Source organism: Pararge aegeria, chromosome Z, assembly GCF_905163445.1.
Source record: "Pararge aegeria chromosome Z, ilParAegt1.1, whole genome shotgun sequence".
Classification (NCBI taxonomy): domain Eukaryota; kingdom Metazoa; phylum Arthropoda; class Insecta; order Lepidoptera; family Nymphalidae; genus Pararge; species Pararge aegeria.
In genome coordinates this window covers 6,383,726-6,410,505 of record NC_053208.1, presented here as the reverse complement: position 1 = coordinate 6,410,505, position 26,780 = coordinate 6,383,726, and the positions used below count along the sequence as shown (strand labels likewise).

Below are 26,780 nucleotides of genomic sequence, written 5' to 3'. Positions count from 1 at the left end.
TATTAATGTCCCACAACTAGACACACGCCTCCTTTCCCATAGGCCATACGTTATAGTGAATAGAAGAACCTGACCCACCATGCTGCTCCATTGCGGTGGTTGGCCGGTTTAAACCATCATTACTGCATATTCGAGACTATAACTCGCTCAAGGCACGCGTGTGGACTGCGCCAATTTTCTAGTTTAGGCATAAAGTGAAAACTTGAAAAATAAAACTATTTCTAGTAAAATTCCTAGAATTCGACCCAAGTATCGAATTCTAGGAATTTTACTAGGAGGCTTAATAAGAATTATAATTCATACAAAGAAAATACGAGAATATCTAGTTACTAATAGTAAAGAATAGATTGTATTGTGTGATGGAGATTTATTTGAACTTCTAAGTATGGGGGCAACCTGTCGGACTTGTTAATATTTTTAGCATTCAGATAACCCAAATAATTCTAGACGTTATATTGGATACCTATATCTACCTATTATTTTTACGCACGTCACGTCACATCTGTGTGTAAACAAAATCGAAGCAAACATTACTGACAGCATCCTGACTGCATTCTTTCAACGATTACTTTCCTTTTATCTAAATAAAACTAGAATAGTATTAAAAAATAATAGTAGTAGTATTAAAAACGTCGAAATCCTCATAATAAAACAGAAAAGCTGCGGACGCGATTTCGTCTTGTCAAGTTCAACTATTTTTTTCTTCGTAAATATTTGTACAATGTAGTACTACTACAACAATATTATAACCCCTCCGATATAATTTTCGATTCATTTCCATTATTTAGAAGATTTTAAAAAGCAGCAAACGATCGCTTTATTTACCCACAGATAACGACAATGTGACCACTGACCGTTTACGTGGCATTTTCAAAAATATATTTATAATGTCTGTTACTGGGTACGTAAAAAGTAACGAAATGAAAAATATTTTTTATTATTTATTTATTTATTTATTTATTTGGGTTCACAAAAAACAACACAGTATCATATTACACAATGGTATACATAGTACAAATAATTATTCACTGCGGCGTCAACTGCGTAAACCACATATTACCAGAAATATTTGTTAATGGGGTTTATTCAAAACCTAATAAAACATTATTGTTGCAACAATTTCTACAAAAATACAAACTAAAAAAAATTTAATAGACTTGCCGAAATGTATTCCTATTCCGTCAGGGGAATGTTCGTGTCCTCTTTGCTTAAGTGTGTATGATAACATACTTCCTCTACAGCTTGTTTTAAAATGTGTATAGATTCATAGAGTAAGTTATCTGGTATCTGTGGTCGGAAATCTCAATGTCACAAAGGTCATTCTGAATAGGTGTGTTCTATTTTGTAGATTCATTATTGAAGTACAAAAGCGAGCTTTTGATTGGCTAGATTTAGGGACAAGAGGCTTAAGTTTAGAATTTCAGCCAATGAACAAATAATATCCTTAAATCTGATTCCTTATTGAAAAGTGAAAACTGACGTCCCCAAGAGGTCACCTTTACGTGTAATTCACTTTTCTCTATGGTGGTAGGCGAGCCGGTTGTTATTTTTCGTGATCCCGAGATAAATTGTAAGTATTAAGCATATCTTATTTCCATGCCTCTTATTATACTTATTAATGTCTGGAACACCGGCTTACATACAGCTATTCAATTTTAAATCTGTTTTCTAGTCTAATGTTCTTTTTGTGAAGGTATATGATATTATTCAGGCGATAAGAATATATATACATATATATAAATAGATAATGTAGATGGATGTGAACCCCTCGTATTGATTTTTGGGGTGGAACACAACTACTCGGTACCGTGACAAAATGGCGACCTTGTTTGCGCCTCTGCTTTAGAAAATTATTAGTCGGCCGTAATATTGCGCTGTAAAGCTCGAGTTCCTCTAATAGTTTGGTTTCCTTGGTCATCATTCTCAAACTTTGTCTGCCCGGTGGCTTGCTACTCTTAAATATCTTCGATACGTAAGAAGAAACAATTGATAAATTCTGGGGTCCATAAGAATATTATTGACAATATTTTTTACCCATAATTAAATTCTTTCTTCTTCATTGCTTATATGCCCAGCATATAAGCAATATAATTGACCATATGCTGAATATTGTCAATAATATTAACGTGTGTGTAGCCATGCAAACATTGCTTTACACAATTAGTAGCTGGGATCTGAGAAGTTAAATATCAATCTTCTGTTTAGGATTCAAAAACAATCATGAGCCGTAGATTTATTGTTGGTGGTAACTGGAAGATGAATGGTGATAAGGACAAGATAACTGAAATTGTCAGCAATTTGATGAGGGGACCATTGGACCCTAATGCAGAGGTAAGTTCCAGAATATTGAATGTTTTACAATTTCTGTTCCCTCAAAGTTGTTATCTACGACCAGTTTCTGTTAAACGCACCAGTCTGGTGAGGCCTCATTATTTCTCAACACTGGTATTCTTACCTATGAAGTCATTGTAAATGGCTGCTCATGGGACTTTTTGTACAACCAGCTTAGCATGCTTGTTAAAGTATTAGATCACAATATCTTATATTTGAATAACTTTTTTTATGTGCTTGCCATACTACACCCACTATCTAAATGAATTCTCTCGGACACCTCTCATCTCAGCTTTCTAAAAAAAACACTATGTTTTATTAAGCTAAATGAAAATTAAATAGTAGTTTTCATTACTGGTTAAAATATAAGAAATATGCTATTCAGGTTGTCATTGGAGTGCCTTCCATCTACCTGGCCTATGTCAAAAGCATCATGCCTGATAACATTAGTGTAGCAGCTCAAAATTGCTGGAAGGTGCCAAATGGAGCTTTTACAGGTAATAATTGAACCATAATAATATATATATATGGGGGGTATATTACCTATGTGGGGTTGCCTTTTCAGAACCTTAGAACCCCAACATCCATAAATTCTACAAGCTATGTGTGTATATGTAACTCTAGTTCTATGGATTGCCTCATTTCTGATATGATTATCTAGAAATGCTTGCTGTGTGGCAGATTACTCTTTGGATTATGCATCATTGCAGATGAATATCTTAGTTTCTAGTCTGGAGAGATCTTGGAAAGCATTTTAAGCAAATGGTCACAGTTATTATAATATGATACCAATTGTTTGAAAACCTATCTGGCTCCGTAGACGCTGTGGTTTATAATTGGAGGTCTCGGGTTTGATTCCTGGCAGGTTATTTATTTATTTGATAATATGGTCAACGTTGTAATTTCATATTTATGCAATTTTTTTTGGTCTAGTCTGGTGGGAGGCTTTAGCCCTAGTATAGATGTGCCGCCAAACGATTGAGCGGTTTGATACAATGCAGCTTAGTAACCAATAAGGGATCTAATATAACTTGCATACGCTTAACTGTTCCGCTTGCTTCCATCATAGACTTCATCATCACTAACCATCAAGTGAGATTGCAGTCAAGGGTTGTTGAAAAAAAAGTTGCTTTACCAGTATTGGATACAAACTATCAATCCTACGCGCGGCTACAAGGAACCCCAGCAGTGCGATATAATAAGGTTGAGGATTATGGCGGTTATTAAAACAATCTAAATTTTTAGGTGAAGTTTCCCCTGCGATGATACTAGATGTTGGTGGCGAGTGGGTTATTCTGGGACATTCTGAAAGGAGGACCATTTTTAATGAAAAGGATGATTTAATTGCTGAAAAGGTGAGCTAACCTTGTATTGGTTTTTAGAAAATGCATTTTCAACTAAAATATTTGATAGGTAATTTGATCAAACACATTGTCAGAACAGTTTTATCATATGGCACGATCTGAAAGACAACAACACTTGTTCATGCAGGCTTTGTAGTGGCGTCAGTTCTGCATTGACGCGGGTTATGTCTACAGGCAGTCTTAGCCGGTTTAGTATTTGCTTTGGGCACAGGAAAAAGTAAAAATCTTAATATTTGTTGTAAAGAGTGGTTAATGAAAAGAGTAGCAGTCGCATGAGGAAACATATTTTAACTTCTGTTGTTAGTCAGTCCATTAATTATAAGAAGCTCACCACGGTTCTGCAGCAGTTACTGAGAGTTTTATAAGCACACTAGCTCAAATTTAATGACCAATAAAAATACTAAAATTTATATTTCTTCATGCCATTTGACAACTCATTAAATTTAATCAAATTTTCCCACCCATTCATACCAAGTGGATAAAACCAGTTAGATTTGAACTAGCCAGTTAGATCAAATTACTTGAAGGTCTATGGTCCGTATTTAAGTGTTGTGATTTTACTTAAGATTAGCCTAAGTTAGTGTTAAATAGATACATATTTATGACAGACACATAATATCTTATTTTACTTGTTTTTTAATTAAGAGGCGTGTCGCGTGAGCATGGTGTAGTCAAAATATAGTATAGCTCGAATGTCATTCCCATCAAAACAAGCGGCTTTAAAATAAATACTTTTATTTTCTCCAAGATTCCTTATATCTAAATGTTCTCGATTCGATGGGTGGTGAACTTTTAAATATCAATTTCTAAATTATTTTTTAATTAATCCCCAATGGAAAACGACAGATTGTTACAAGCTTGACATCCCGTGTGCTTGTCTGTGGCATTGCTACGCACTAATGCACCACCGTAAGGGAGCTCCTAACGGTGGTGAATTAGTTTGTGATATTATCATATGTCCCTCAATATGGGCATCAAATGAAAACGCCACGACAAATTTCAAATCCAAGATGGCCGCTACCATAAAATGGCGGATTATATCATTTTTCACAAGTCCTTCAATATGGGTATCAAATAAATGGACTTGACAAGTAGAACAAAGGGAAAGTGAATGAGGATTATAATATTCACAGAATTAAGAACATACAGAACACGACTAATATTAAAGCTTCAACAACCACTCCACTTTAGAATGGCTTCTCGAACAAACGATTAGTGTCTTCATACCATTTAGCAGTTGACATTAATTATTTACCTCTAATGTTCTTCACGTTCACCATGAAATGGGAAAAAAGGAAAAAGTGTGTGAGCTAGCAACATTCCGCGGGTGTAAAATGAGATGTGCACAGTTTTCACTGATTTTGGACACAATACATTGCATACAACAATGACTGAATGAGGATCCTGTATGTTCTTAATTCAATGATATGAATAACTGAATGAATTGAACCCAGGATCTAGTCTTATCGAAAGAGCTAACTTTGGTTATTATTATGCTGATGATGATATGTATATTTACTGCTTGATAGCCACTGACGGACCCTTATGTAGGGATTTCTAAAGTCCATGGTTTTATACCATTATGACCAGCGACTCTGTGACTATTGATGTTGTCACTACAGACCCTTTGGAGGTTGGATCTACCAATCCTATGCTTTCTGGTGCAGGGTTGCCACTCCAGCACCTATGTCTATCCACACTAAACATATTGTTTATTTTGTTTTGTTAAGGTCGCACATGCCCTTGACACTGGGTTGAATGTCATTGCTTGTATCGGAGAATCTCTTGAAGAGAGGGAATCCGGTAAAACTGAAGAGGTTGTCTTTAGGCAGATAAAGGCCCTGTTGCCAGCCATTGCCGACAATTGGGAGAATGTTGTGCTGGCCTATGAACCGGTGTGGGCCATTGGTACTGGCAAAACTGCCACTCCGCAACAGGTGATTAACTATTATTTCTAAGCTTATTATCTAACAGGATTTTGCTGCACTAATCTCTTAATATTGAATAGAAGTAGGTGTTATTTTGACAACTTGCCTGGTGCAGCAGTGACAGGTCCAGGTTTGATTCCTGACAAGGACAATTTGGGAATTTATAATTTCTGAATTTTCTCTGGTCTGGTCAGTGAGAGACTACAGCCATGGCTAATTATAACCCTACTGACAAATACGTGCCGCTAAGCGATTCAGCGTTCCGGTACGAGCTTCTTTAAAAGTATCCGTAACTTGCAACACAAAACTAGCATTATTACATTTTACAAATTCTCTTTTAGGCTCAAGATGTCCATGCATCCCTCCGCCATTGGCTAGCATTGAACGTATCGCCAGATGTGGCTCAGAATGTGCGTATCCAATATGGAGGATCAGTGACTGCAGCCAACGCCAAAGAACTAGCCGCTTGCTCGGACATCGATGGTTTCCTTGTAGGTGGGGCCAGTCTGAAGCCCGAGTTTATAGATATTGTCAACGCTTCTCAGTAAGGTGTTGGTTGGGAGGATCATCGCGAAAGGCAGCCCCAAGTTGCCCCGTGATCTTGGTCTCTCATTTAAATGTTGTGACTCCTTCTTATGATATTCTTTGTATGAGAAATATAAATGTTTTCTTCACTAAATAAGATCAAGTGTGTGTTAAGATTCAAACGTTAAATATTTTTTTTGTTATTTCTGTACCCAATCTCTTTCAATCTCCTGTCTAGTACCAATGACAGAGAACTGTTATAGAGAAAGAAGATGAAAGAACAAGAAGAGGAGATACATATTTTTTTGGCAATCTTGTCTTGTTTACACTTTGTCCTAGTGGTACTAAATAAAAACAGCATTAGGGCCATCGGTCAGAGTTAGCAAATGAGACTTAAGTCATATATATTATATTTGTTATTAGTTGCATAAGTATAATTCACTTTACCTTTTATATTTTATTGTGGTTTGCTGCAGAGACAGACCCATAATGGTATGTTTTTTTTGCATTTGAAATGCAACGCTTGTTTTTGTAAATACACAGCGAGTTTTTTATCGTCTTATATATCTCGGCAGTTCCTTTAATTTATCTGACATTACATTGATATCACAAGTATTTCTAGATACAAAATGTGTGCAGTTTATGATTTTGCATATTGAATTTATCCTTTCGGATCCTGTGTGCATTTGCTTAATTTTAATTCATTTTTACCTCCCAGTGACTTTTTTGACAGTTTTTTTATAAATCACAAGACAGTATAAGACGACAAAAATTCACGCTAGGGACAGCTGTATATCGATATATCTTTATCTGTGTAAAATCTGTATGATTGGAAAGATAAGTAAAACTTACTGTTCCTATGTTATTTTTTATTATTATTAACTTTGTCCATTTTACTAATACAATAGCAATAAACTTAGAACTCTTTAAAATATCTAGATGATGATCATGGCGGTGAACTAACGAAAAGAAAGACTAAATACATTAGTATAAACTTTTTAGTAAGTACAGTTCGCCAATCTGTATGTGAAAGAAAGTTTAAGGTCCTGTGACAAATGTCAGAGTGACATTAACAGTGCTGAGCAATACCATATCATAATATTTCACCGATAAATCTCTTTCGTGCCTTCTCCATCTACAAGACATTGGAGAAGTACCTTGTGCCAGTTGGCACAGACAAAAGCCATAAACAAGAAATGAATTGAATCCTTATTATCGATACTACTTTTGATTCATTTTCGTCATTGGTCGGGTTATTATTATTAATTCTTGTTACAAACTGTCGATATTTATGTTTATATTAATGCCGTTCTAGGATATTATCTTACTATCATACATAATAAAACCAAACAGGTTTGAGATATTTGATTATATATTGGTGTACAACACAAATTATTGTCATTATAAAAAAAACTAAACGAATGTCATTATTTAAACGTGCTTAAAACAATAAATCTATCTGTCTATCTGTATTACGCACATTTATAGTAGATTACAGTAGATTATGATTGATCTAAGTCTGCGGAATTTGAAATAAGAATGCGGCAGTGCTGGTTGCACGGTTTTCAAAGGATTCTTTTTTCCACTTTGCTTATGAAAGAAATTGTATTAATAATCAGTAAGTAATGTATTTTGCATTAACTTTCTTAAATCTGTATAGAATAAGACAAATCTATCTGGTACTAAATATGTATTCGTACAAATAAATCTTTAAAAAATATGTGTTTGGTCAAACAAATACATTTTTTATTTTATTTTAATGTTTTTACGAAATCCCTGCCCAGCGTGGTGATCAACGCCTTTGCAATTCACTTGATCCACAGGTGGCGGTATCTTACCATTAGTTTTTTCAGAGAATTTTAGGTTGTTTTTAATGTGTTAAAGAATTCTCAATTGTACAAAAATTTTCGCCGATCACTAATAACATCACAATATTTTGAGTTGAAAACAAGGTCCTTGTTTTCAACTCAGAATATGCGGACGACTTAGTGGGTGCAATTCTGAACATTTTTTTATGATTCTACAAAATCGTTTCTCTGCGTGACCATCAAAGCCTTTATTCTGTTACACGCTACTATTTTTTACGCGTATTATCATGTTTACCATTGAACGTTCTTGTGAATCATTGTTATGTACTGTTTAATATTTTCTGCACCCAGATAACCCATTTCTTTTGCTGTCTTATAGCACAGCGTTTAAGTTTAACCTTCGTTCGAGTCGCCAGCTTGACAATGATCATATTTTGAGTTGAAAACAAGGTCCTTGTTTTCAACTCAAAATATGCGGACGACTTAGTGGGTGCAATTCTGAACATTTTTTAATGCTTCTACAAAATCGTTTCTCTGCGTGACCATCAAAGCCTATATTCAGTTTAATTAAATTCTCTTTTGCATAGGCGTCGTCTTACTTTCAAGGTTGTTCGTTGTTGACGAGTTCGTGAGTGAAATTTTGAAAATAATATTATAAATGCTTTTATGAAGGTTTTAATTAATTAATATAAAATCTTAACAGGGCAGTTTTCCTAATCAGTTTGATCATAAACAGTTATTCCATTGACAATTCTCTTTGCACAGGTTCTTGTGTGATAGCAATTCGTGGGGTGATAATTCAATGAATCACTTACTGGTTATGAGATTGGGTTGTTCCGCGATGAAATAGTGGAGCGGTGATAAGAATAAAATGCGTAATTGGCTGATTCTGAATATTCAGTAATCTGGAAAATAAAAAAAATCCAAACTTCAATATCGTCATCAACCTTTCGGTGTTCCTCTTTTTCTTGTCTGTTCTGTCTTGCTAAGTAAGAAAATAGTAGTAACTAATATTATAAATCTTCGCAATCGACTGAACTTTTGTGACCTACACTTCCTATGATATAACCAAATATGGCTTCACTTCGTTTTATGATTCTGTTGAGGGGATTCGGTTGTTTTTTTTTAAATTTCCTTTTTAAATATGTCTATCATTCGAAGATGCTTTTGTGGCACTGTTCACACTGAGATTGTGATATTATTCTCTTAAGTCCTCTTTTGGTATTAGCTTTTCATTTTGGTGCTATTAAAATGACTGGTAAGTGTATTTCAATTTTAGTCTTGAGAACTGGTTTTGTTTTGTTTCTCGGAAAGTGGTTCATTACCAGATTCAATATCTATTTCCACCTAATACTCCCTATATTTATTTCTTCCATCAGTTTGATATGTTGACGTGAAATGAAATTAATTGTTTTGGTTGTATATTGGTGGTAGTGTTGCCCAAATGCAAGAACAAGACGAGACTTAGCCAGTCTTGGTCTTGGGCTTGCGCCAATACACCTGGTCTTGGTCTTGGTCTTGGTCTTGGTCTTGGTCTTGCAGCAAGAGTCTTGCAAGTCTTGCAATTACCTATTAGTCTATTACTATTTATTAAAGTTTACTTTAAATCTTAGAAAAACGTATTAGAATTGGAACATTGTGAGCTTGAATTAACATAGCCATAGTAAAGATCAAGCAGATTAATAAATAACTGAAGATTTGATAAGAAATTCGAAAAATCAACTGACCTATATGTCGTTTTCCATGGAAGTAACTGTTTCTTAATAAACATTTATGATTTATAAGCTTACATTTGCTAAAACAACTTGTAAAAACTTAAGAAATATAATGACTAAATGTACAATAATAGTACCTAAGTAATTAGTTTAAAACCATATAAGTAATCAATATTATAATTACTTACTAGAATGAATTATTATGACATCTACTACCTATCCTCACCATTTTATCCTAATCATAATACTACTTGCGTGATCAGTATAATGTATTCATTTTCATTCTAAGCACTCTGAAACTTATTTATTCTTTGGAACACCTGTAGGTACTCTTAAAATTCGAAATTATTTTGCATGAATAGTGTCAAATGTTATGATTTGGGCGCGGCGGCAACGATTGTTTTAGATTTCAAAAGAAGCCGCCGGCGCGTGTATCATAACCATGTACTTCCGAAAAGCGGCAAATTTCTTTGAGAAGTAAGTACAAAACCTTTGATGCCGCATTATCAAAGTGCCGATGGTTAAAACATAACTATGCATGCACTCAGTTTGATTTTAATAGATATTTTTTTATTCGCTATGTTTATGGTATTAGTCGTAATGCGCATAGGTCCAGTTTTTCATATTCTTTGATATAGTTTTTTGCGTCTCATAGAATTCCTAAGCGTACCTACCTACCTATACACCGAACTGTTACACCTAACTACTCCGTGAAATAGCGCTAAGTCCTAGCTGCAAGACGCAAGAGTCTTGCAGGCTATGTCTTGTTCTTGCTCAAGTCTTGCACGGTCAGTCTTGGTCTTGGTCTTGCTAAAAATACGCGGTCTTGTTCTTGGTCTTGGTCTTGCAAAAACGCAAGAACAAGACCAAGACTGCAAGACCAAGACTGAATTTGGGCAACACTAATTGGTGGGGAAGAAACAATTTTTACAGACCGATTAGGAATTTTGTGAATATGAAATCTTGTAGGTTGCGAGGTGGTTTACTCCAAAATTTTACAACTGTGCTCATCATGCCGCTTCAAGAGGCAGGAAAGTGGTTTGTGTGAATAGGCTTAGTATATAATATTATTTGGTGGGATATAGCATACTCAAGTACCTTCTGGACATTCATATATCGATATATACTCGTCGTATATAAACATAGTGTGTATTACACAATGTTTATATAAATTTATTTTTTCTCCTTCAAGTGTGATCCTTCAGAAATTCGCTAAGACGTGTTCTGGACGAATCGACATACATTTTAATATCAGTAGGTATTACCTGAAAGTACAGAAGACTGGGTGCTATAATAGGACGTAGTAGAACGAGATGTAGTTTTTTAAAATGGCTTATTTTTATTTGGTTTTTTAATTGGCTTGCAATGCATTATCCACTGAAAATGTTTTGATTTGTTTTGCTACACCTGCTAAAAGCGTCCCATACAATTTCCTCTGAATTTATCGTCGTTAATTTTTTTTAGAACAGAAACGGCTTTCTTGGAACCGTCCTCTTAGATTTTCGGTCGCGGCGTTCTTCCAATGGTGCCAGTAGTAGCTGTGGAAGTTGTTTCTTTATTTTCGAGACGAAACTGCCACAGAATTCGTATCACTAATGGTAGCGCTGGGCCGGGCACTGAGCTATTTGTCTAATAATAGTGGGCTCTCGGCCGAGGTTACTGTCATGGCAATCTACTCTGTAGGTGTAGTTAAGCCCAGAATATTATTACGGCACAATCTCTATGTAAACGTTTGTCAGGGCCTAGGCGACGTCGATGTGGAACTTCTACGTTTGCCATAACAACAAAATAAGGAAGTAGGGAAGTGTGTATCCAACCAAAGCAAGGTGCAGCATTAAAACATTCGAAATTATAATCATACAATTACTACAACTACTTTATCCATTTTGGATTCCGAATCTGTATCTGTTTGAGGATCCTATGCTACCTTTACCTAAAACTTTTACGTCGATATGTACTGCATTCATTGTTAAAAGTTCTAATGCTTCTGCACTTGACTAATTCGTAATGCCTTCAGTACAGGTCTTGTGGAAAAAATTAATGGATAGGCTGAAGGCATCATCATGTTATAATTTCTTGGTTAGTATTTACCCTGCTAGGTTCTCTAGCACAAAACTCTCCGTTCCTCTGCTGTTTTTTCCTCTGTAAGTCTCCTGCAAACCACTGAGGCTGAAAGTTTTTCAGAATCGCTATATTAGCTATGTCAGTACAAACCTATAAGGAATAATGCACCGTGGCTATAATATATCTTCTTCTTCTCAGTCTGTAAGCTTTTGTCTGAGCGGTCGTGGTCGTCACTTAAATGTTGTGGCACGCTTAACTAACCGTCGCCACTGCAGCCTTTATTTGGTCGGCCCATCTCATGGGCGATCTTCCACGTGATCTGGTGCCCTCGATTCTTCTTTGACGTTCAATGGAGTCATTGTCTTTTCTTCTTACGTAACCAAATAAAGAGAGAATGCGGCTGATATATAGTATCTACCAATATATCTATAATATATCTATATATCTATAATAATATCTTCAGCTCGATTTCCTGCCGTCCTGCGAGCATATTCTTTGAATTTTCCTACATCAATAATTTCAACGAATGCTATCACTTAAAAAAATACTTTAAATCTTCGTATACGCTATTCATCCAAGCCAGTTTTGCGAGTATTTTTCTGGCAGCTCTAAAAACTATATACAAAATATAGTTTTTTCCCATCATTTGTGGTTCCTAATAAACTTTTTTTGCTGTGACGATTAATAAACATAATTCTTTTCGGAATATAGATTAAATTTCCCTTTTTCTTCTGTCGGAGGGCGGAATACATGTTCCAGATATCGTTCTTCACATCGAGATTTCAGTGCCTCCAAAAGTTCCTTATATTCATTACCTGAGCGCCTTTAAAGCAACTGTCTGATATTCCTACCGGTATTCGTTCCAAGAAGTAGTACCCTCGTATGGATGCCCCGTTACACAAGGTCCATGCATTGCGTCAAATATTCAACTCGATGTAACTCCCGAAGTCCGGTGAGGCCAGTTTTTACATAACTCTAAATCTGATTTGTTCTTCTTAGTTTGGCCTTATTTGAAAAAAAATCGCTATTTATTTATGCTTCTATCGCGATTGCCAAAATGGAAATAACTGCAAATTTGTTCATAGCGCTATTTACAGAAAATGACGCAGTTCGTTAAAAATTATGGAACGCAGTGTCTCCAGTACTGAATATAAATTTGTATTGTAAATGGCTGATTAAATTATATAGGTCTAAAAAATGTGAACTTAAATAACCAATTCGTAAGAGACTATGGATGTCGTCGTTGTGGATCAAATGTAGAAATAAATAGAACACTTTATTTGCTAGAATGGTGTTCTTTTGCTCTAATTAAAGAAAATACGACTTTGCGAGCTATCCCGTAATGGAATAATACGTATTCGAATACACATTCAGCAGCTGAAATTTGACGTTCATAAAGATTCTTCATACAAATCTTGAAAAGCTTTCGTGAGATATCAGATTTTTCGCGTTGTATTGTTCGAGCTGTTCCAAAATCTACTCCTTCAGGTTCTAATTTTTATAGGTACTTAGCAATAGTACGCTATCGCTTCATTTGATCCGCATTGACGGCCGATTGCCGCAGTTGGCAGCCACCCTGCTTTCTGAGCCCAAGGTCGTGGGTTCAATTCCCACAACTGGAAAATGTGTGTGTGATGAGCATGAATGTTTTTCAGTGTCTGGGTGTTTATATGTATATTCTAAGTATTTATTTATAAAAATATTCGTCAGTCGTTTTACTTACTTTGGGGCTAGATGGCGATGTGTGTATTGTCGTAATATATTTATTATTTATTATTGCTGAATAACTGCGGGTGGTAATTATTTATCCAAGCATCTTCCTCTTGTTTCTTGAGTAAACAAATTCTCGCTCCATTACGGATACTATACGTGTCTCATGTCTTGCCGCAGAAAATTGAATCGACATGTTATGGAGGTATTATTTTTTTGCAAGTTTGTGTGTGACGATGAACCTGAAATAAGTTGAAGGTCTAAATGGATATTTTGGTTTTTTGGATCTATGTACTAAGGGTTTCTATTAACCTTTTATCTATTTTATGGCCGTTTGCCGCCTGACGCCATGAAATAAACCCACTACGACCACACGAAGGTCTCATCCGCCGGCCAACCTACTGAGCACTCTACTTTAAGTACCCGGCATGCAAGCAGTCTACTCCGAATACGTCAAAGAAGTCTGCGTACGAGGTTTGATAACGGAGTATTCATCATCTCTTTTTTAATATTGTCTTTTTGAACTACTTCCAATTCGTAAGGTGTCCATATGTCAATTGTCATTGAGAAGAGGCGTAAGAAACTCCATAGCATCATTTTGGTTCTCTAGGCTAGTGAATTTAAAGTATCCTTCCATTCTTTCACTTAGGCAGAAGTAAGTGGTATTCATTATTTCGAGGGCTTTTAGATCAGTTTCATTGCCACTATTTCTTTTTTAATACATACATCAAATACTAAAGATAATAACTTGTTCGTTCTCTGTACGTAGGGTGTCTAGCTTTTATCTATTGTATGGCCGTTTGTCACCTGAAGTCAAGGACGTATAATCACAATGCTTACACGTGGGGCTTTTCCGCCGCCCATCCTACTGAGCACTCCACCGTAAGTACCCAGCACGCGAGCAGTCTCTACTCCGAATATGTCAAAGAAGCCTGCGTGCGGAGTATCCATCTCCGGCTTAGTGCTCCTCGGGAGGTATTCTATTTCCCTCCTACCCTCTTGAGGTTTGATCCACCATTGAGCGTTTCCCTAGCCGCCACCTCGAGATGCGTCCTCTAGGGAATCAGGCTACCCCGAGGGTTCATAACATTGTTATTATTTTTTTAAATTTATTTTACGGCCATGTATTCAAGTCCTTTAAGGCCTTTAAAAAAAATATTACAGTTTAGCTTAAAACTAAGTAATTATCATTTTCTTTGAAACATTACAATTAACTCAAATCTTACAATTTTTCTACACTATTACAAATAAAAGCAAAAATAGGCTTAAATTATAAACTATTTCTTAATAAGTTTTTAATGTGGCGGGGATCACTCGTTTTATGTTGGTTTTCAGTGTTAATACTGTCTATTTCACTGACTAATATTAATGTCTGAACACTAAAAGCTGAACAACTGAATATAATAGGATTCACGTCAGCTTCCTCATTTTCGCAGTACTTGCATTTTTTACTTTTATATATCTTTATTCTATGAAGGTGTTGCGTACTTTAGTTCCTCCAGATGGTTGTAGGTAAGTGAAACTCACGATGGTTGGTAACTGAGTATATTTCATCGTCAAACCTAGCCTAATTTATACAAAATTGTCCTAATATTACAACCAATAAAATAATCTATTTAAAAACTAACCAATCCGAAAACAGCAATTCTTAACCAATACGAGGTTTGATAACGGAGTATTCATCTCCGGCTTTGTGGTCCTCGGGAGGTTTTTCATAAATTCATATTCATCTCTTTTTTAATATTGTCTTTTTGAACTACTTCCAATTCGTAAGGTAAGGGTTTCTATTAACCTTTTATCTATTTTATGGCCGTTTGCCGCCTGACGCCATGAAATAAACCCACTACGACCACACGAAGGTCTCATCCGCCGGCCAACCTACTGAGCACTCCACTTTAAGTACCCGGCATGCAAGCAGTCTACTCGGAATTCGTCAAAGAAGTCTGCGTACGAGGTTTGATAACGGAGTATTCATCTCCGGCTTTGTGGACCTCGGGAGGTTTTTCATATTTATCTCTTTTTTAATATTGTCTTTTTGAACTACTTCCAATTCGTAAGGTGTCCATATGTCAATTGTCATAGAGAAGAGGCGTAAGAAACTCCAGAGCATCATTTTGGTTCTCTAGGCTAGTGAATCTAAAGTATCCTTCCATTCTTTCACTTAGGCAGAAGTAAGTGGTATTCATTATTTCGAGAACTTTTCGCGTTGTATTTGTTGTATTGTTCGAGCTGTTCCAGAATCTACTCCTTCGGGTTCTAATTTTTATAGGTACTTAGCAATAGTACGCTATCGCTTCATTTGATCCGCATTGACGGGCCGATTGCCGCAGTTGGTAGCCACCCTGCTTTCTGAGCCCAAGGTCGTGGGTTCAATTCCCACAACTGGAAAATGTGTGTGTGATGAGCATGAATGTTTTTCAGTGTCCGGGTGTTTATATGTATATTCTAAGTATTTATTTATAAAAATATTCGTCAGTCGTTTTACTTACTTTGGGGCTAGATGGCGATGTGTGTATTGTCGTAATATATTTATTATTTATTATTGCTGAATAACTGCGGGTGGTAATTATTTATCCAAGCATCTTCCTCTTGTTTCTTGAGTAAACAAATTCTCGCTCCATTACGGATACTATACGTGTCTCATGTCTTGCCGCGGAAAATTGAATCGACATGTTATGGAGGTATTATTTTTTTGCAAGTTTGTGTGTGACGATGAACCTGAAATAAGTTGAAGGTCTAAATGGATATTTTGGTTTTTTGGATCTATGTACTAAGGGTTTATATTAACCTTTTATCTATTTTATGGCCGTTTGCCGCCTGACGCCATGAAATAAACCCACTACGACCACACGAAGGTCTCATCCGCCGGCCAACCTACTGAGCACTCCACTTTAAGTACCCGGCATGCAAGCAGTCTAATCGGAATTCGTCAAAGAAGTCTGCGTACGAGGTTTGATAACGGAGTATTCATCTCCGGCTTTGTGGACCTCGGGAGGTTTTTCATATTTATCTCTTTTTTAATATTGTCTTTTTGAACTACTTCCAATTCGTAAGGTGTCCATATGTCAATTGTCATAGAGAAGAGGCGTAAGAAACTCCAGAGCATCATTTTGGTTCTCTAGGCTAGTGAATTTAAGGTATCCTTCCATTCTTTCTCTTAGGCAGAAGTAAGTGGTATTCATTATTTCGAGAACTTTTCGCGTTGTATTTGTTGTATTGTTCGAGCTGTTCCAGAATCTACTCCTTCGGGTTCTAATTTTTATAGGTACTTAGCAATAGTACGCTATCGTTTCATTTGATCCGCATTGACGGGCCGATTGCCGCAGTTGGTAGCCACCCTGCTTTCTGAGCCCAAGGTCGTGGGTTCAATTCCCACAACTGGAAAATGTGTGTGTGATGAGCATGAATGTTTTTCAGTGTCCGGGTGTTTATATGTATATTCTAAGTATTTATTTATAAAAATATTCGTCAGTCGTTTTACTTACTTTGGGGCTAGATGGCGATGTGTGTATTGTCGTAATATATTTATTATTTATTATTGCTGAATAACTGCGGGTGGTAATTATTTATCCAAGCATCTTCCTCTTGTTTCTTGAGTAAACAAATTCTCGCTCCATTACGGATACTATACGTGTCTCATGTCTTGCCGCGGAAAATTGAATCGACATGTTATGGAGGTATTATTTTTTTGCAAGTTTGTGTGTGACGATGAACCTGAAATAAGTTGAAGGTCTAAATGGATATTTTGGTTTTTTGGATCTATGTACTAAGGGTTTATATTAACCTTTTATCTATTTTATGGCCGTTTGCCGCCTGACGCCATGAAATAAACCCACTACGACCACACGAAGGTCTCATCCGCCGGCCAACCTACTGAGCACTCCACTTTAAGTACCCGGCATGCAAGCAGTCTAATCGGAATTCGTCAAAGAAGTCTGCGTACGAGGTTTGATAACGGAGTATTCATCTCCGGCTTTGTGGACCTCGGGAGGTTTTTCATAGCCCTTTCAGGCCTGATTCCTGTTTTTTTAAAATTAAGACTTTTGACTACTTAGCATGTTTCAATATTAGATAAGATACCCCAAAAAAATCCCCCTAGTGTAGGGGGACCCTGCACGATCGTGATGCTCAGGCTTAAACTAATTATCTGCACGATAGTGACGGTGTTAGACTTTCAAGGTAAAAACATAAATAAAATAAAAAATATCATAAGAACATAATTGTTTATTTATTATTTTTTGTAGTAGGAACATTTAGTAATCAGTCTTAATCAAATTGCAAATCACTTTAGACTTAGAGTCAATCAAATATTAACAAAAATTCTTCTTCTTCTTCAACAAAAATAAAAATCTTCTTAAAACTATACAAAAATACCTAGTCAAAAATTATTTAATGAACACTTTTCTCAGTCTGAAACTTTCTACTTTATATGATACACTGAAAAACAGTTTTGTTTTCTAGACAAACAAAGATAAACCTCACATTTGGTACATAGTATCTTTGACCTACTTTTGCAACCTTCCATCCTGCATGCTCTTGGGCTATCTATTTGATCAAATGATGGAAGATGATCATATCCATCATACCTTTTGGCTACAGAAGGTGGATTCGGTCGACGGAACTTAGACGTATTAGGAGCCTGGTTCTCATCTTGTTCATCAGTATCAGATCTTCTTTTACGTTCTGGTGCGTTGACAAGGCCATCTGACACTTGCATTCGAAACTCCAACAAGTCCATTATTTTACTTTTGGGTACTCTAGTTGTGATCGAATTTAACACATACAAACGCCAAGCATTCGAAATGGCCAAGTCAAAAAAATGGAGGATGACTTTTAGAGTCCATTTTTTCGTTTTTATGAAGGTCCGGTAGTATTCTATGGATTGATCGAGTATATCTACACCTCCCATGTTCTTATTGTAATTTGCGATTACTTTTGGACAGCTTACGTCTGTAAATGCTGAGAGATTTTTATCCCATCGCTTAATGAGACAAGAATCATCTCCAGATGTACAATTGGATGCTACAAGGACGGATTTGTTATCCATCCATTTAACAACAACAACATCATTGCTAACAAATTGTTGAGATTCGCCACGTTTCATTTTGCGATCTAGCTTGAAGTCCATGTTCTTCCTCTCAAGAACTCTATTCATCATTATTGTCCCGGTCCCATGTAGTCCCAATTCATTCAATCTCTCAAGTAAAGGTATAGATGAAAAAAACCGGTCAAAATATAGACAACTACCGCGTGGGATTGACTTAGAGAGATGAAGAATGACAGAAGCTCCAACGCCTAGAGATTTGTCTCCAAAGTTTGTTTTTGCGCCTTGATAAACTTCGAAGTCGATCATCAAACCATCGTAAGTAGTAGCGACGAAAGCTTTTAGCCCTTGTGGACGCGGCTTTGTTTTTATTACTTGTCTCAAACCACGTGGACATGTCCCAGAGAATGGAATCATTTGCTCGTCGATGGAATAAAAGCCTGGTTGACGTTCTAATTTGTCGCAAGCATTTTTGACTTGAGTAAGTACAGGTTGGACTTTCCACAGTGAATTCTGGTTTCCTGCCGGAGCATCATCACTATCGACAACATGGAATGCCATACGAAGAATCTTGAAACGATCTCTAGAAATCTTGTCAGCAACTAAAGCTAATCGCATTTCGATCCGCCAGTACATGTGAATGCGTGGGTATGGAATACATCCCATGATGAAATGAATTCCAACAAATTTTTTTAACTCTGCCGCTGTGGTGTTCAAAACTTCCCGTTTTACGCATGTAATAATTGTTGGTACAAACAGCGGCATGCTCAAAAAATTTATCATCAAAATAATCTTCAAAGTAGGCCAAAGGAGACCTTACCGCTGCTGACGACCGCTCCGGATAGCTGTGTTCCTTCTGGTTGAATGGCATCTGCTTCCAGATTCTTCGGCGAGTGTCTCGGCTTTTTGTCGGCTTTTGACGAGCTTTTGTTGCAGTAGCAGATGATGGACCTGGACGGGGAGGTGATTCAGGTTCCTCAGCAGACACCAACTGCAAAACCGATTCTTCTTGATCACCTTCGTCATCTTCCACTTCTTCTATTTCGGAGTCATTGCCATCTCCAATGAGCTGAAGCAACAACTCACCCGTTAGTTCCGTCCCTGAAAGCAAAAATAAAGAAAACTTTGATTGAAAGCAAAAAAAAAGAATGATTTACCGCCATACAAAGTATGACACTAAAAGATGAGATTGAGTCGCATCGTCACTATCGTGCAAACCAATATTTGATAACCAATGTTTTTCAATTCAAAGTAAATAACATCAAGAATATTGTTTACTGAATGACTTTATTAACTAAACAAGCTATTAAAAGCAAAATCATATCAAATTAGTTGAATAAATAACAAAAAAACTCAATACTTACTCTGACCACTCCGCTCAACAAAATACGCCGGCATCTTCACCACAAGGTCAAAGAGCACTGACTGCCTTCTCACTCTTACCTGCGCGTTAATTCATAAACAGACTCGTGCACGATCGTTGGCTAGCGTTTTGGGCCCGAAAAGTTGGTTAGAAAAAGCGCGGGATTTTTTTAAAATAAAATGCACGATCGTGTTCCGGCGTCCTGAAAGGGACATTTATCTCTTTTTTAATATTGTCTTTTTGTTGAGGTTTGATAACGGAGTATTCATCATCTCTTTTTTGATATTGTCTTTTTAAACTACTTCCAATTCGTAAGGTGTCCATATGTCAATTGTCATAGAGAAGAGGCGTAAGAAACTCCAGAGCATCATTTTGGTTCTCTAGGCTAGTGAATTTAAGGTATCCTTCCATTCTTTCTCTTAGGCAGAAGTAAGTGGTATTCATTATTTCGAGAACTTTTCGCGTTGTATTTGTTGTATTGTTCGAGCTGTTCCAGAATCTACTCCTTCGGGTTCTAATTTTTATAGGTACTTAGCAATAGTACGCTATCGCTTCATTTGATCCGCATTGACGGGCCGATTGCCGCAGTTGGTAACCCTGCTTTCTGAGCCCAAGGTCGTGGGTTCAATTCCCACAACTGGAAAATGTGTGTGTGCTGAGCATGAATGTTTTTCAGTGTCCGGGTGTTTATATGTATATTCTAAGTATTTATTTATAAAAATATTCGTCAGTCGTTTTACTTACTTTGGGGCTAGATGGCGATGTGTGTATTGTCGTAATATATTTATTATTTATTATTGCTGAATAACTGCGGGTGGTAATTATTTATCCAAGCATCTTCCTCTTGTTTCTTGAGTAAACAAATTCTCGCTCCATTACGGATACTATACGTGTCTCATGTCTTGCCGCGGAAAATTGAATCGACATGTTATGGAGGTATTATTTTTTTGCAAGTTTGTGTGTGACGATGAACCTGAAATAAGTTGAAGGTCTAAATGGATATTTTGGTTTTTTGGATCTATGTACTAAGGGTTTCTATTAACCTTTTATCTATTTTATGGCCGTTTGCCGCCTGACGCCATGAAATAAACCCACTACGACCACACGAAGGTCTCATCCGCCGGCCAACCTACTGAGCACTCCACTTTAAGTACCCGGCATGCAAGCAGTCTAATCGGAATTCGTCAAAGAAGTCTGCGTACGAGGTTTGATAACGGAGTATTCATCTCCGGCTTTGTGGACCTCGGGAGGTTTTTCATATTTATCTCTTTTTTAATATTGTCTTTTTGAACTACTTCCAATTCGTAAGGTAAGGGTTTCTATTAACCTTTTATCTATTTTATGGCCGTTTTCCGCCTGACGCCATGAAATAAACCCACTACGACCACACGAAGGTCTCATCCGCCGGCCAACCTACTGAGCACTCTACTTTAAGTACCCGGCATGCAAGCAGTCTACTCCGAATACGTCAAAGAAGTCTGCGTACGAGGTTTGATAACGGAGTATTCATCATCTCTTTTTTGATATTGTCTTTTTGAACTACTTCCAATTCGTAAGGTGTCCATATGTCAATTGTCATTGAGAAGAGGCGTAAGAAACTCCATAGCATCCAGAAGTAAGTGGTATTCATTATTTCGAGAACTTTTCGCGTTGTATTTGTTGTATTGTTCGAGCTGTTCCAGAATCTACTCCTTCGGGTTCTAATTTTTATAGGTACTTAGCAATAGTACGCTATCGCTTCATTTGATCCGCATTGACGGGCCGATTGCCGCAGTTGGTAGCCACCCTGCTTTCTGAGCCCAAGGTCGTGGGTTCAATTCCCACAACTGGAAAATGTGTGTGTGATGAGCATGAATGTTTTTCAGTGTCCGGGTGTTTATATGTATATTCTAAGTATTTATTTATAAAAATATTCGTCAGTCGTTTTACTTACTTTGGGGCTAGATGGCGATGTGTGTATTGTCGTAATATATTTATTATTTATTATTGCTGAATAACTGCGGGTGGTAATTATTTATCCAAGCATCTTCCTCTTGTTTCTTGAGTAAACAAATTCTCGCTCCATTACGGATACTATACGTGTCTCATGTCTTGCCGCGGAAAATTGAATCGACATGTTATGGAGGTATTATTTTTTTGCAAGTTTGTATGTGACGATGAACCTGAAATAAGTTGAAGGTCTAAATGGATATTTTGGTTTTTTGGATCTATGTACTAAGGGTTTCTATTAACCTTTTATCTATTTTATGGCCGTTTGCCGCCTGACGCCATGAAATAAACCCACTACGACCACACGAAGGTCTCATCCGCCGGCCAACCTACTGAGCACTCCACTTTAAGTACCCGGCATGCAAGCAGTCTAATCGGAATTCGTCAAAGAAGTCTGCGTACGAGGTTTGATAACGGAGTATTCATCTCCGGCTTTGTGGACCTCGGGAGGTTTTTCATATTTATCTCTTTTTTAATATTGTCTTTTTGAACTACTTCCAATTCGTAAGGTGTCCATATGTCAATTGTCATAGAGAAGAGGCGTAAGAAACTCCAGAGCATCATTTTGGTTCTCTAGGCTAGTGAATTTAAGGTATCCTTCCATTCTTTCTCTTAGGCAGAAGTAAGTGGTATTCATTATTTCGAGAACTTTTCGCGTTGTATTTGTTGTATTGTTCGAGCTGTTCCAGAATCTACTCCTTCGGGTTCTAATTTTTATAGGTACTTAGCAATAGTACGCTATCGCTTCATTTGATCCGCATTGACGGGCCGATTGCCGCAGTTGGTAGCCACCCTGCTTTCTGAGCCCAAGGTCGTGGGTTCAATTCCCACAACTGGAAAATGTGTGTGTGATGAGCATGAATGTTTTTCAGTGTCCGGGTGTTTATATGTATATTCTAAGTATTTATTTATAAAAATATTCGTCAGTCGTTTTACTTACTTTGGGGCTAGATGGCGATGTGTGTATTGTCGTAATATATTTATTATTTATTATTGCTGAATAACTGCGGGTGGTAATTATTTATCCAAGCATCTTCCTCTTGTTTCTTGAGTAAACAAATTCTCGCTCCATTACGGATACTATACGTGTCTCATGTCTTGCCGCGGAAAATTGAATCGACATGTTATGGAGGTATTATTTTTTTGCAAGTTTGTGTGTGACGATGAACCTGAAATAAGTTGAAGGTCTAAATGGATATTTTGGTTTTTTGGATCTATGTACTAAGGGTTTCTATTAACCTTTTATCTATTGGGTTGTTCGGAAAGTCATTTCGTTTGTTTTGGGGAACATGAAAGACAGTTTTCGTATAATGAATAAATATTTTATTAAATTATATATTGGCCATTCTGGTCCAACACCTTTTGCCATCTTTCTGGCAGTAACATAATTCCCCTCTCATAAAAGTTTTTGTCCTTGCTGGCAAAAAACTCGTCCAGGTGGTTTTTGACATCTTCATTTGAGGTAAGGGCCGCCGTACACGGACTGCTCGAGCAGTTAGCGGCTGAGTGAAATACACGGACCGCTCGAGCGGTCGGCGTCGACTGCTTGAGCTGTCGGTTGTTGACTGCTCGAGCTACGACTCAACTGCTCGAGCAGTTGATTTTCTACCACAGTCGAGTCATGGATTCTGACGAGGAAGCACTGCTTTTGCTGCTCCTGCTCAGGCGGAGACGACGGCGGCGACGTCAAAAGAGAAAATTTTGGGTTCATCCAATTTTGCAATTAAGAGAACAACGTGGACAATTCCATCATTTGTTTATGGAACTTAGAAGTGATGAAGAAAAATTTTTCAACTATTTTAGAATGTCAAAGTCTTCGTTTGATGAATTGTATAATATACTAAAGTCTCACATTAAACGGGAAGACACAATTATGAGGAGAAGTATCGAACCTGAAGAAAGACTAGCAGTAACATTGAGGTAAGAAAAATATATAGTAATTATTAAAATTTTTATTCATTAAAAATATTGGAAATTACATCATCGGACATTACAGAACATGATGAAAGGTCTTCAAATTGAGAATTTTGGTCATCAGCCATTGATGTAGAGGGGCCGGTTGCTGATCTAGAGGGACCAGGCACTGATGTAGAGGTAGAGGGGCCAGTATTATAACCCCATGGTCCACGATAATCATTAAACGATGAATATCCCCTGTCACCATAACTCGAAGGATATGTGTGATTTGTCATCCCTTTAAAGTATTTCACTACGTTAAGTATTTCGGTCTTAGCATCTAATTTATAATGCTCATTAATTTTTTTGAATTCGCCAACTAATGATAGTAAAAACAATTTATCTTCATCTTCATTATCAATGCGCGAATTCTGCGTTTTTTCATCTAAACGTTTGGATAATTTTTCAATTAAGACGTTCTCATCTGTGATTTTAGTAGTTAATTTTCTTTTGTTTCTTTCTCTGGGTATTTTATTTTGACCATTTTCGGTTTCTCCGGACGTAATTTCAGTGTGCTCACTCTCTTGTAAACTATTTGTTTTGTCGGGTCTATCTTCTATTATTGCCTTTAAAAAAGACATCTGCTGATAATATGCATATGGCCGAATGTTGAGGGCTGCTGAACCACTCTTTGGTTTAATTTTTTTAGCATATCTGGTGTATCCATCTCTTAATGTTTTCCATTTTTTCTGTATTAACATGGCTGTAACAACAAAAAAATATAAGTTAGTATAATTGATTGATTTATAAATATGTTTTACAGGTATTTGGCAACTGGATGTACATTTATGGATTTGCAATATAGTTTTAGAATAGCATCAACAACAATAGGTAAGATAGTGAGGGATGTTTGCAGAAATATATGGATACATATGAAGGATATGTGTATGGAACAACTAACTAAAGATAAATGGAAAGACATAATAAATGGTTTCAAAAAAAATGCTCAGTTTCCGAACTGCCTCGGTGCCGTTGATGGCAAACATATTAGAATAATACAACCCGCGCAAAGTGGATCGTCATATTATAACTATAAAAATTATTTTTCGATAATACTTCTAGCAGTATGTGATAGTAATCATATGTTCACTTTCGTGGATATAGGCTCATATGGAAGGCACGCTGACTCGACTATTTTCGAAGAGAGTTGTCTATATAAAATGTTACAAGAAAAAAAGTTAAATATACCTCCACCTTCTGCAATATCACAAAATGGACCGTTATTACCGAATGTGTTTATTGGGGATGAAGCGTTTAGCTTGCAGGAAAATTTAATGCGTCCATATGGTGGCAAGAATTTACCAGAGAAAAAAAAAATTTTTAACTATCGGTTATCACGTGCGAGGCGATATATTGAATGCACGTTTGGCATATTAGCTAATAAATGGCGGATCTTTCATAGACCACTCAACGTCAACGTTGATTTCGCAGTGGATATAGTAAAATCATCGTGTGTTCTTCACAACTACGTAAAACAACGAGATGGAAATAAATTTGAGGATACGTTTGAGGGTCTTCCTTATTCTATAATACATTCAACCCAGCAAGTTCGTCCAGGTGGACCTATGTTAACAACAATCCGTGAAGAATTTGCTAATTACTTTGTGAGCGAAGAAGGCAAACTAGATTGGCAATGGAATATGATATAAATCAAAAGGGCGCCGTCCGTATAACATAGCCTCTGTATTCTTTTAAATATTAAAAATATAATAAGAAGCAAAACAACTATTATATTGTTACCAGTCTGTTTTTTAATAATAAATAAAATAATAAATGTGTGTGTTAAATGACTGACTTTTTTACTTACCGATTTGATTTTTTTCTTCAACTGGTTTTTCATCAAAGTTCTCAATTACTTGGGCACAAATAATTGCCCATGCATTGTTCTTCTTTATTTTGTCGCTGTGTTCCTTAAGTTTATAGTTCCAAATAAGTTCTTGCGTTTTAATTGCGCTAATAAGGGCATCACTATCGCACACGCCCTCCATGTTCAAAAAACAGCCGGCAAATGAGAAAACAGACGCCGCGAGGCCGCAAAGGGCGGGGGGGAGAGGGAAGTCGGAGAGCTGTCGACTGCTCTAGCGCAGTCAACGGCTCGAGCAGTCGGTGTATGCCTCGCAACCGCTCGCGAGCGGTCGACGGCACGATGGAATTTCATCATGCAGTTGACGGCTTGAAGCGGTCGCGACTGCTCGAGCAGTCGTGTGTACGGCAGCGAATGAATGACTATAGTTCACTGCGCGGTCGCGGCTTTAAGCAGTCGGTCTCAACTGCTTGAAGCAGTCCGTGTACGGCGGCCCTAAAGGTTTTGCCATCCAAAAAATTTTGCAGGGACCGGAACAAATAGTAGTCGGAAGGCGCCAGATCTGGAGAATATGGTGGATGTTGCAGTACGTCCCATTCAAGCTGTAAAAGTTTTTAGCGAGTGACCAAACTTGTGTGAGGTCTCGCATTAAACTGGTGGAACACTACACCCTTCCTGTTGATTAATTCGGGCCTCTTCTCTTTAAGTGAATCATTCAATTTGTCCAGCTGATGACAATAGACTTCTGAATTAATCGTTGTATTGTCCGGCAAAAGCTCAAAAAAAACGATTCCTTTGACATCCCACCAAACGGAGAGCATCACCTTTTTTTGGTGAATGTTGGCTTTTGACACGCTTTGAGCCGGTTCATCTTTTCTGCTCCATGACCTCTTGCGTTTAACATTGTTGTATACAACCCATTTTTCGTCCCCAGTAATAATCCGCTTCAAAAATGGATCATTTTCTAGACGTTTGAGGAGCGAATCACACGCGTCAACACGACGACACAAATTTCGCTCGGTAAGGACATGGGGCACCCACACATCGAGCTTCGAGGTTAAGTCCATGCCTTTCAAATGGCCATAAACAGTTGAATTCGACAAATTTAACCTCTCACCGATCTCTCGTGTGGTGATTCGCCGATTTGCATCAACTAATGCCTTTATCGCATCTTTGTCA

At 37.1% G+C, this 26,780-nt stretch overlaps 4 protein-coding genes across 4 annotated transcripts; 2 read left to right on the top strand and 2 right to left on the bottom strand.

Annotated features, from left to right (window-relative positions):
• Positions 1 to 1,422: 1,422 nt before the first annotated feature.
• LOC120636414 (triosephosphate isomerase) lies at positions 1,423 to 7,013 on the top strand. Its single transcript, XM_039907886.1, has 6 exons — positions 1,423 to 1,570; positions 2,206 to 2,331; positions 2,717 to 2,828; positions 3,577 to 3,686; positions 5,426 to 5,632; positions 5,965 to 7,013. Exons 2-6 carry the CDS (start codon positions 2,221 to 2,223, stop codon positions 6,169 to 6,171), a joined length of 747 nt encoding a protein of 248 aa, XP_039763820.1. The 5' UTR covers positions 1,423 to 1,570; positions 2,206 to 2,220; the 3' UTR covers positions 6,172 to 7,013.
• A 10,112-nt stretch (positions 7,014 to 17,125) lies between these two features.
• LOC120636429 (piggyBac transposable element-derived protein 3-like) lies at positions 17,126 to 19,887 on the bottom strand. Its single transcript, XM_039907904.1, has 4 exons — positions 19,854 to 19,887; positions 19,310 to 19,590; positions 18,032 to 19,059; positions 17,126 to 17,159 (listed from the first exon to the last, which is right to left on the bottom strand). The coding sequence occupies exons 1-4, from the start codon at positions 19,885 to 19,887 to the stop codon at positions 17,126 to 17,128; spliced, it is 1,377 nt and encodes a 458-aa protein (XP_039763838.1).
• A 3,431-nt stretch (positions 19,888 to 23,318) lies between these two features.
• On the top strand, positions 23,319 to 25,549 carry LOC120636475 (protein ALP1-like). The gene is made up of 2 exons (XM_039907973.1): positions 23,319 to 23,761; positions 24,561 to 25,549. Exons 1-2 carry the CDS (start codon positions 23,463 to 23,465, stop codon positions 25,444 to 25,446), a joined length of 1,185 nt encoding a protein of 394 aa, XP_039763907.1. The 5' UTR covers positions 23,319 to 23,462; the 3' UTR covers positions 25,447 to 25,549.
• Positions 23,776 to 25,799, bottom strand: LOC120636478. Its single transcript, XM_039907977.1, has 2 exons — positions 25,605 to 25,799; positions 23,776 to 24,500 (listed from the first exon to the last, which is right to left on the bottom strand). Exons 1-2 carry the CDS (start codon positions 25,783 to 25,785, stop codon positions 23,794 to 23,796), a joined length of 888 nt encoding a protein of 295 aa, XP_039763911.1. The 5' UTR covers positions 25,786 to 25,799; the 3' UTR covers positions 23,776 to 23,793.
• Between the last annotated feature and the right edge of the window lie 981 nt (positions 25,800 to 26,780).

What these genes read in the sequence shown, in the direction of transcription:
- LOC120636414 (XM_039907886.1), top strand. Translation starts at nt 2,221, where the DNA reads ATGAGCCGTAGATTTATTGTTGGTGGTAACTGGAAGATGAATGGTGAT. An exon ending in CATTGGACCCTAATGCAGAG is followed by an intron (nt 2,332 to 2,716) that starts GTAAGTTCCAGA and finishes TATGCTATTCAG; the next exon opens with GTTGTCATTGGAGTGCCTTC. An exon ending in GCCAAATGGAGCTTTTACAG is followed by an intron (nt 2,829 to 3,576) that starts GTAATAATTGAA and finishes CTAAATTTTTAG; the next exon opens with GTGAAGTTTCCCCTGCGATG.
- LOC120636429 (XM_039907904.1), bottom strand. Translation starts at nt 19,887, where the DNA reads ATGCCGGCGTATTTTGTTGAGCGGAGTGGTCAGA. An exon ending in TGTTGAGCGGAGTGGTCAGA is followed by an intron (nt 19,591 to 19,853) that starts GTAAGTATTGAG and finishes TTTTGCTTTCAG; the next exon opens with GGACGGAACTAACGGGTGAG. An exon ending in CGGAGCGGTCGTCAGCAGCG is followed by an intron (nt 19,060 to 19,309) that starts GTAAGGTCTCCT and finishes GATCGTTTCAAG; the next exon opens with ATTCTTCGTATGGCATTCCA.
- LOC120636475 (XM_039907973.1), top strand. Translation starts at nt 23,463, where the DNA reads ATGGATTCTGACGAGGAAGCACTGCTTTTGCTGCTCCTGCTCAGGCGG. An exon ending in AGACTAGCAGTAACATTGAG is followed by an intron (nt 23,762 to 24,560) that starts GTAAGAAAAATA and finishes TATGTTTTACAG; the next exon opens with GTATTTGGCAACTGGATGTA.
- LOC120636478 (XM_039907977.1), bottom strand. Translation starts at nt 25,785, where the DNA reads ATGGAGGGCGTGTGCGATAGTGATGCCCTTATTAGCGCAATTAAAACG. An exon ending in TGAAGAAAAAAATCAAATCG is followed by an intron (nt 24,501 to 25,604) that starts GTAAGTAAAAAA and finishes TTGTTGTTACAG; the next exon opens with CCATGTTAATACAGAAAAAA.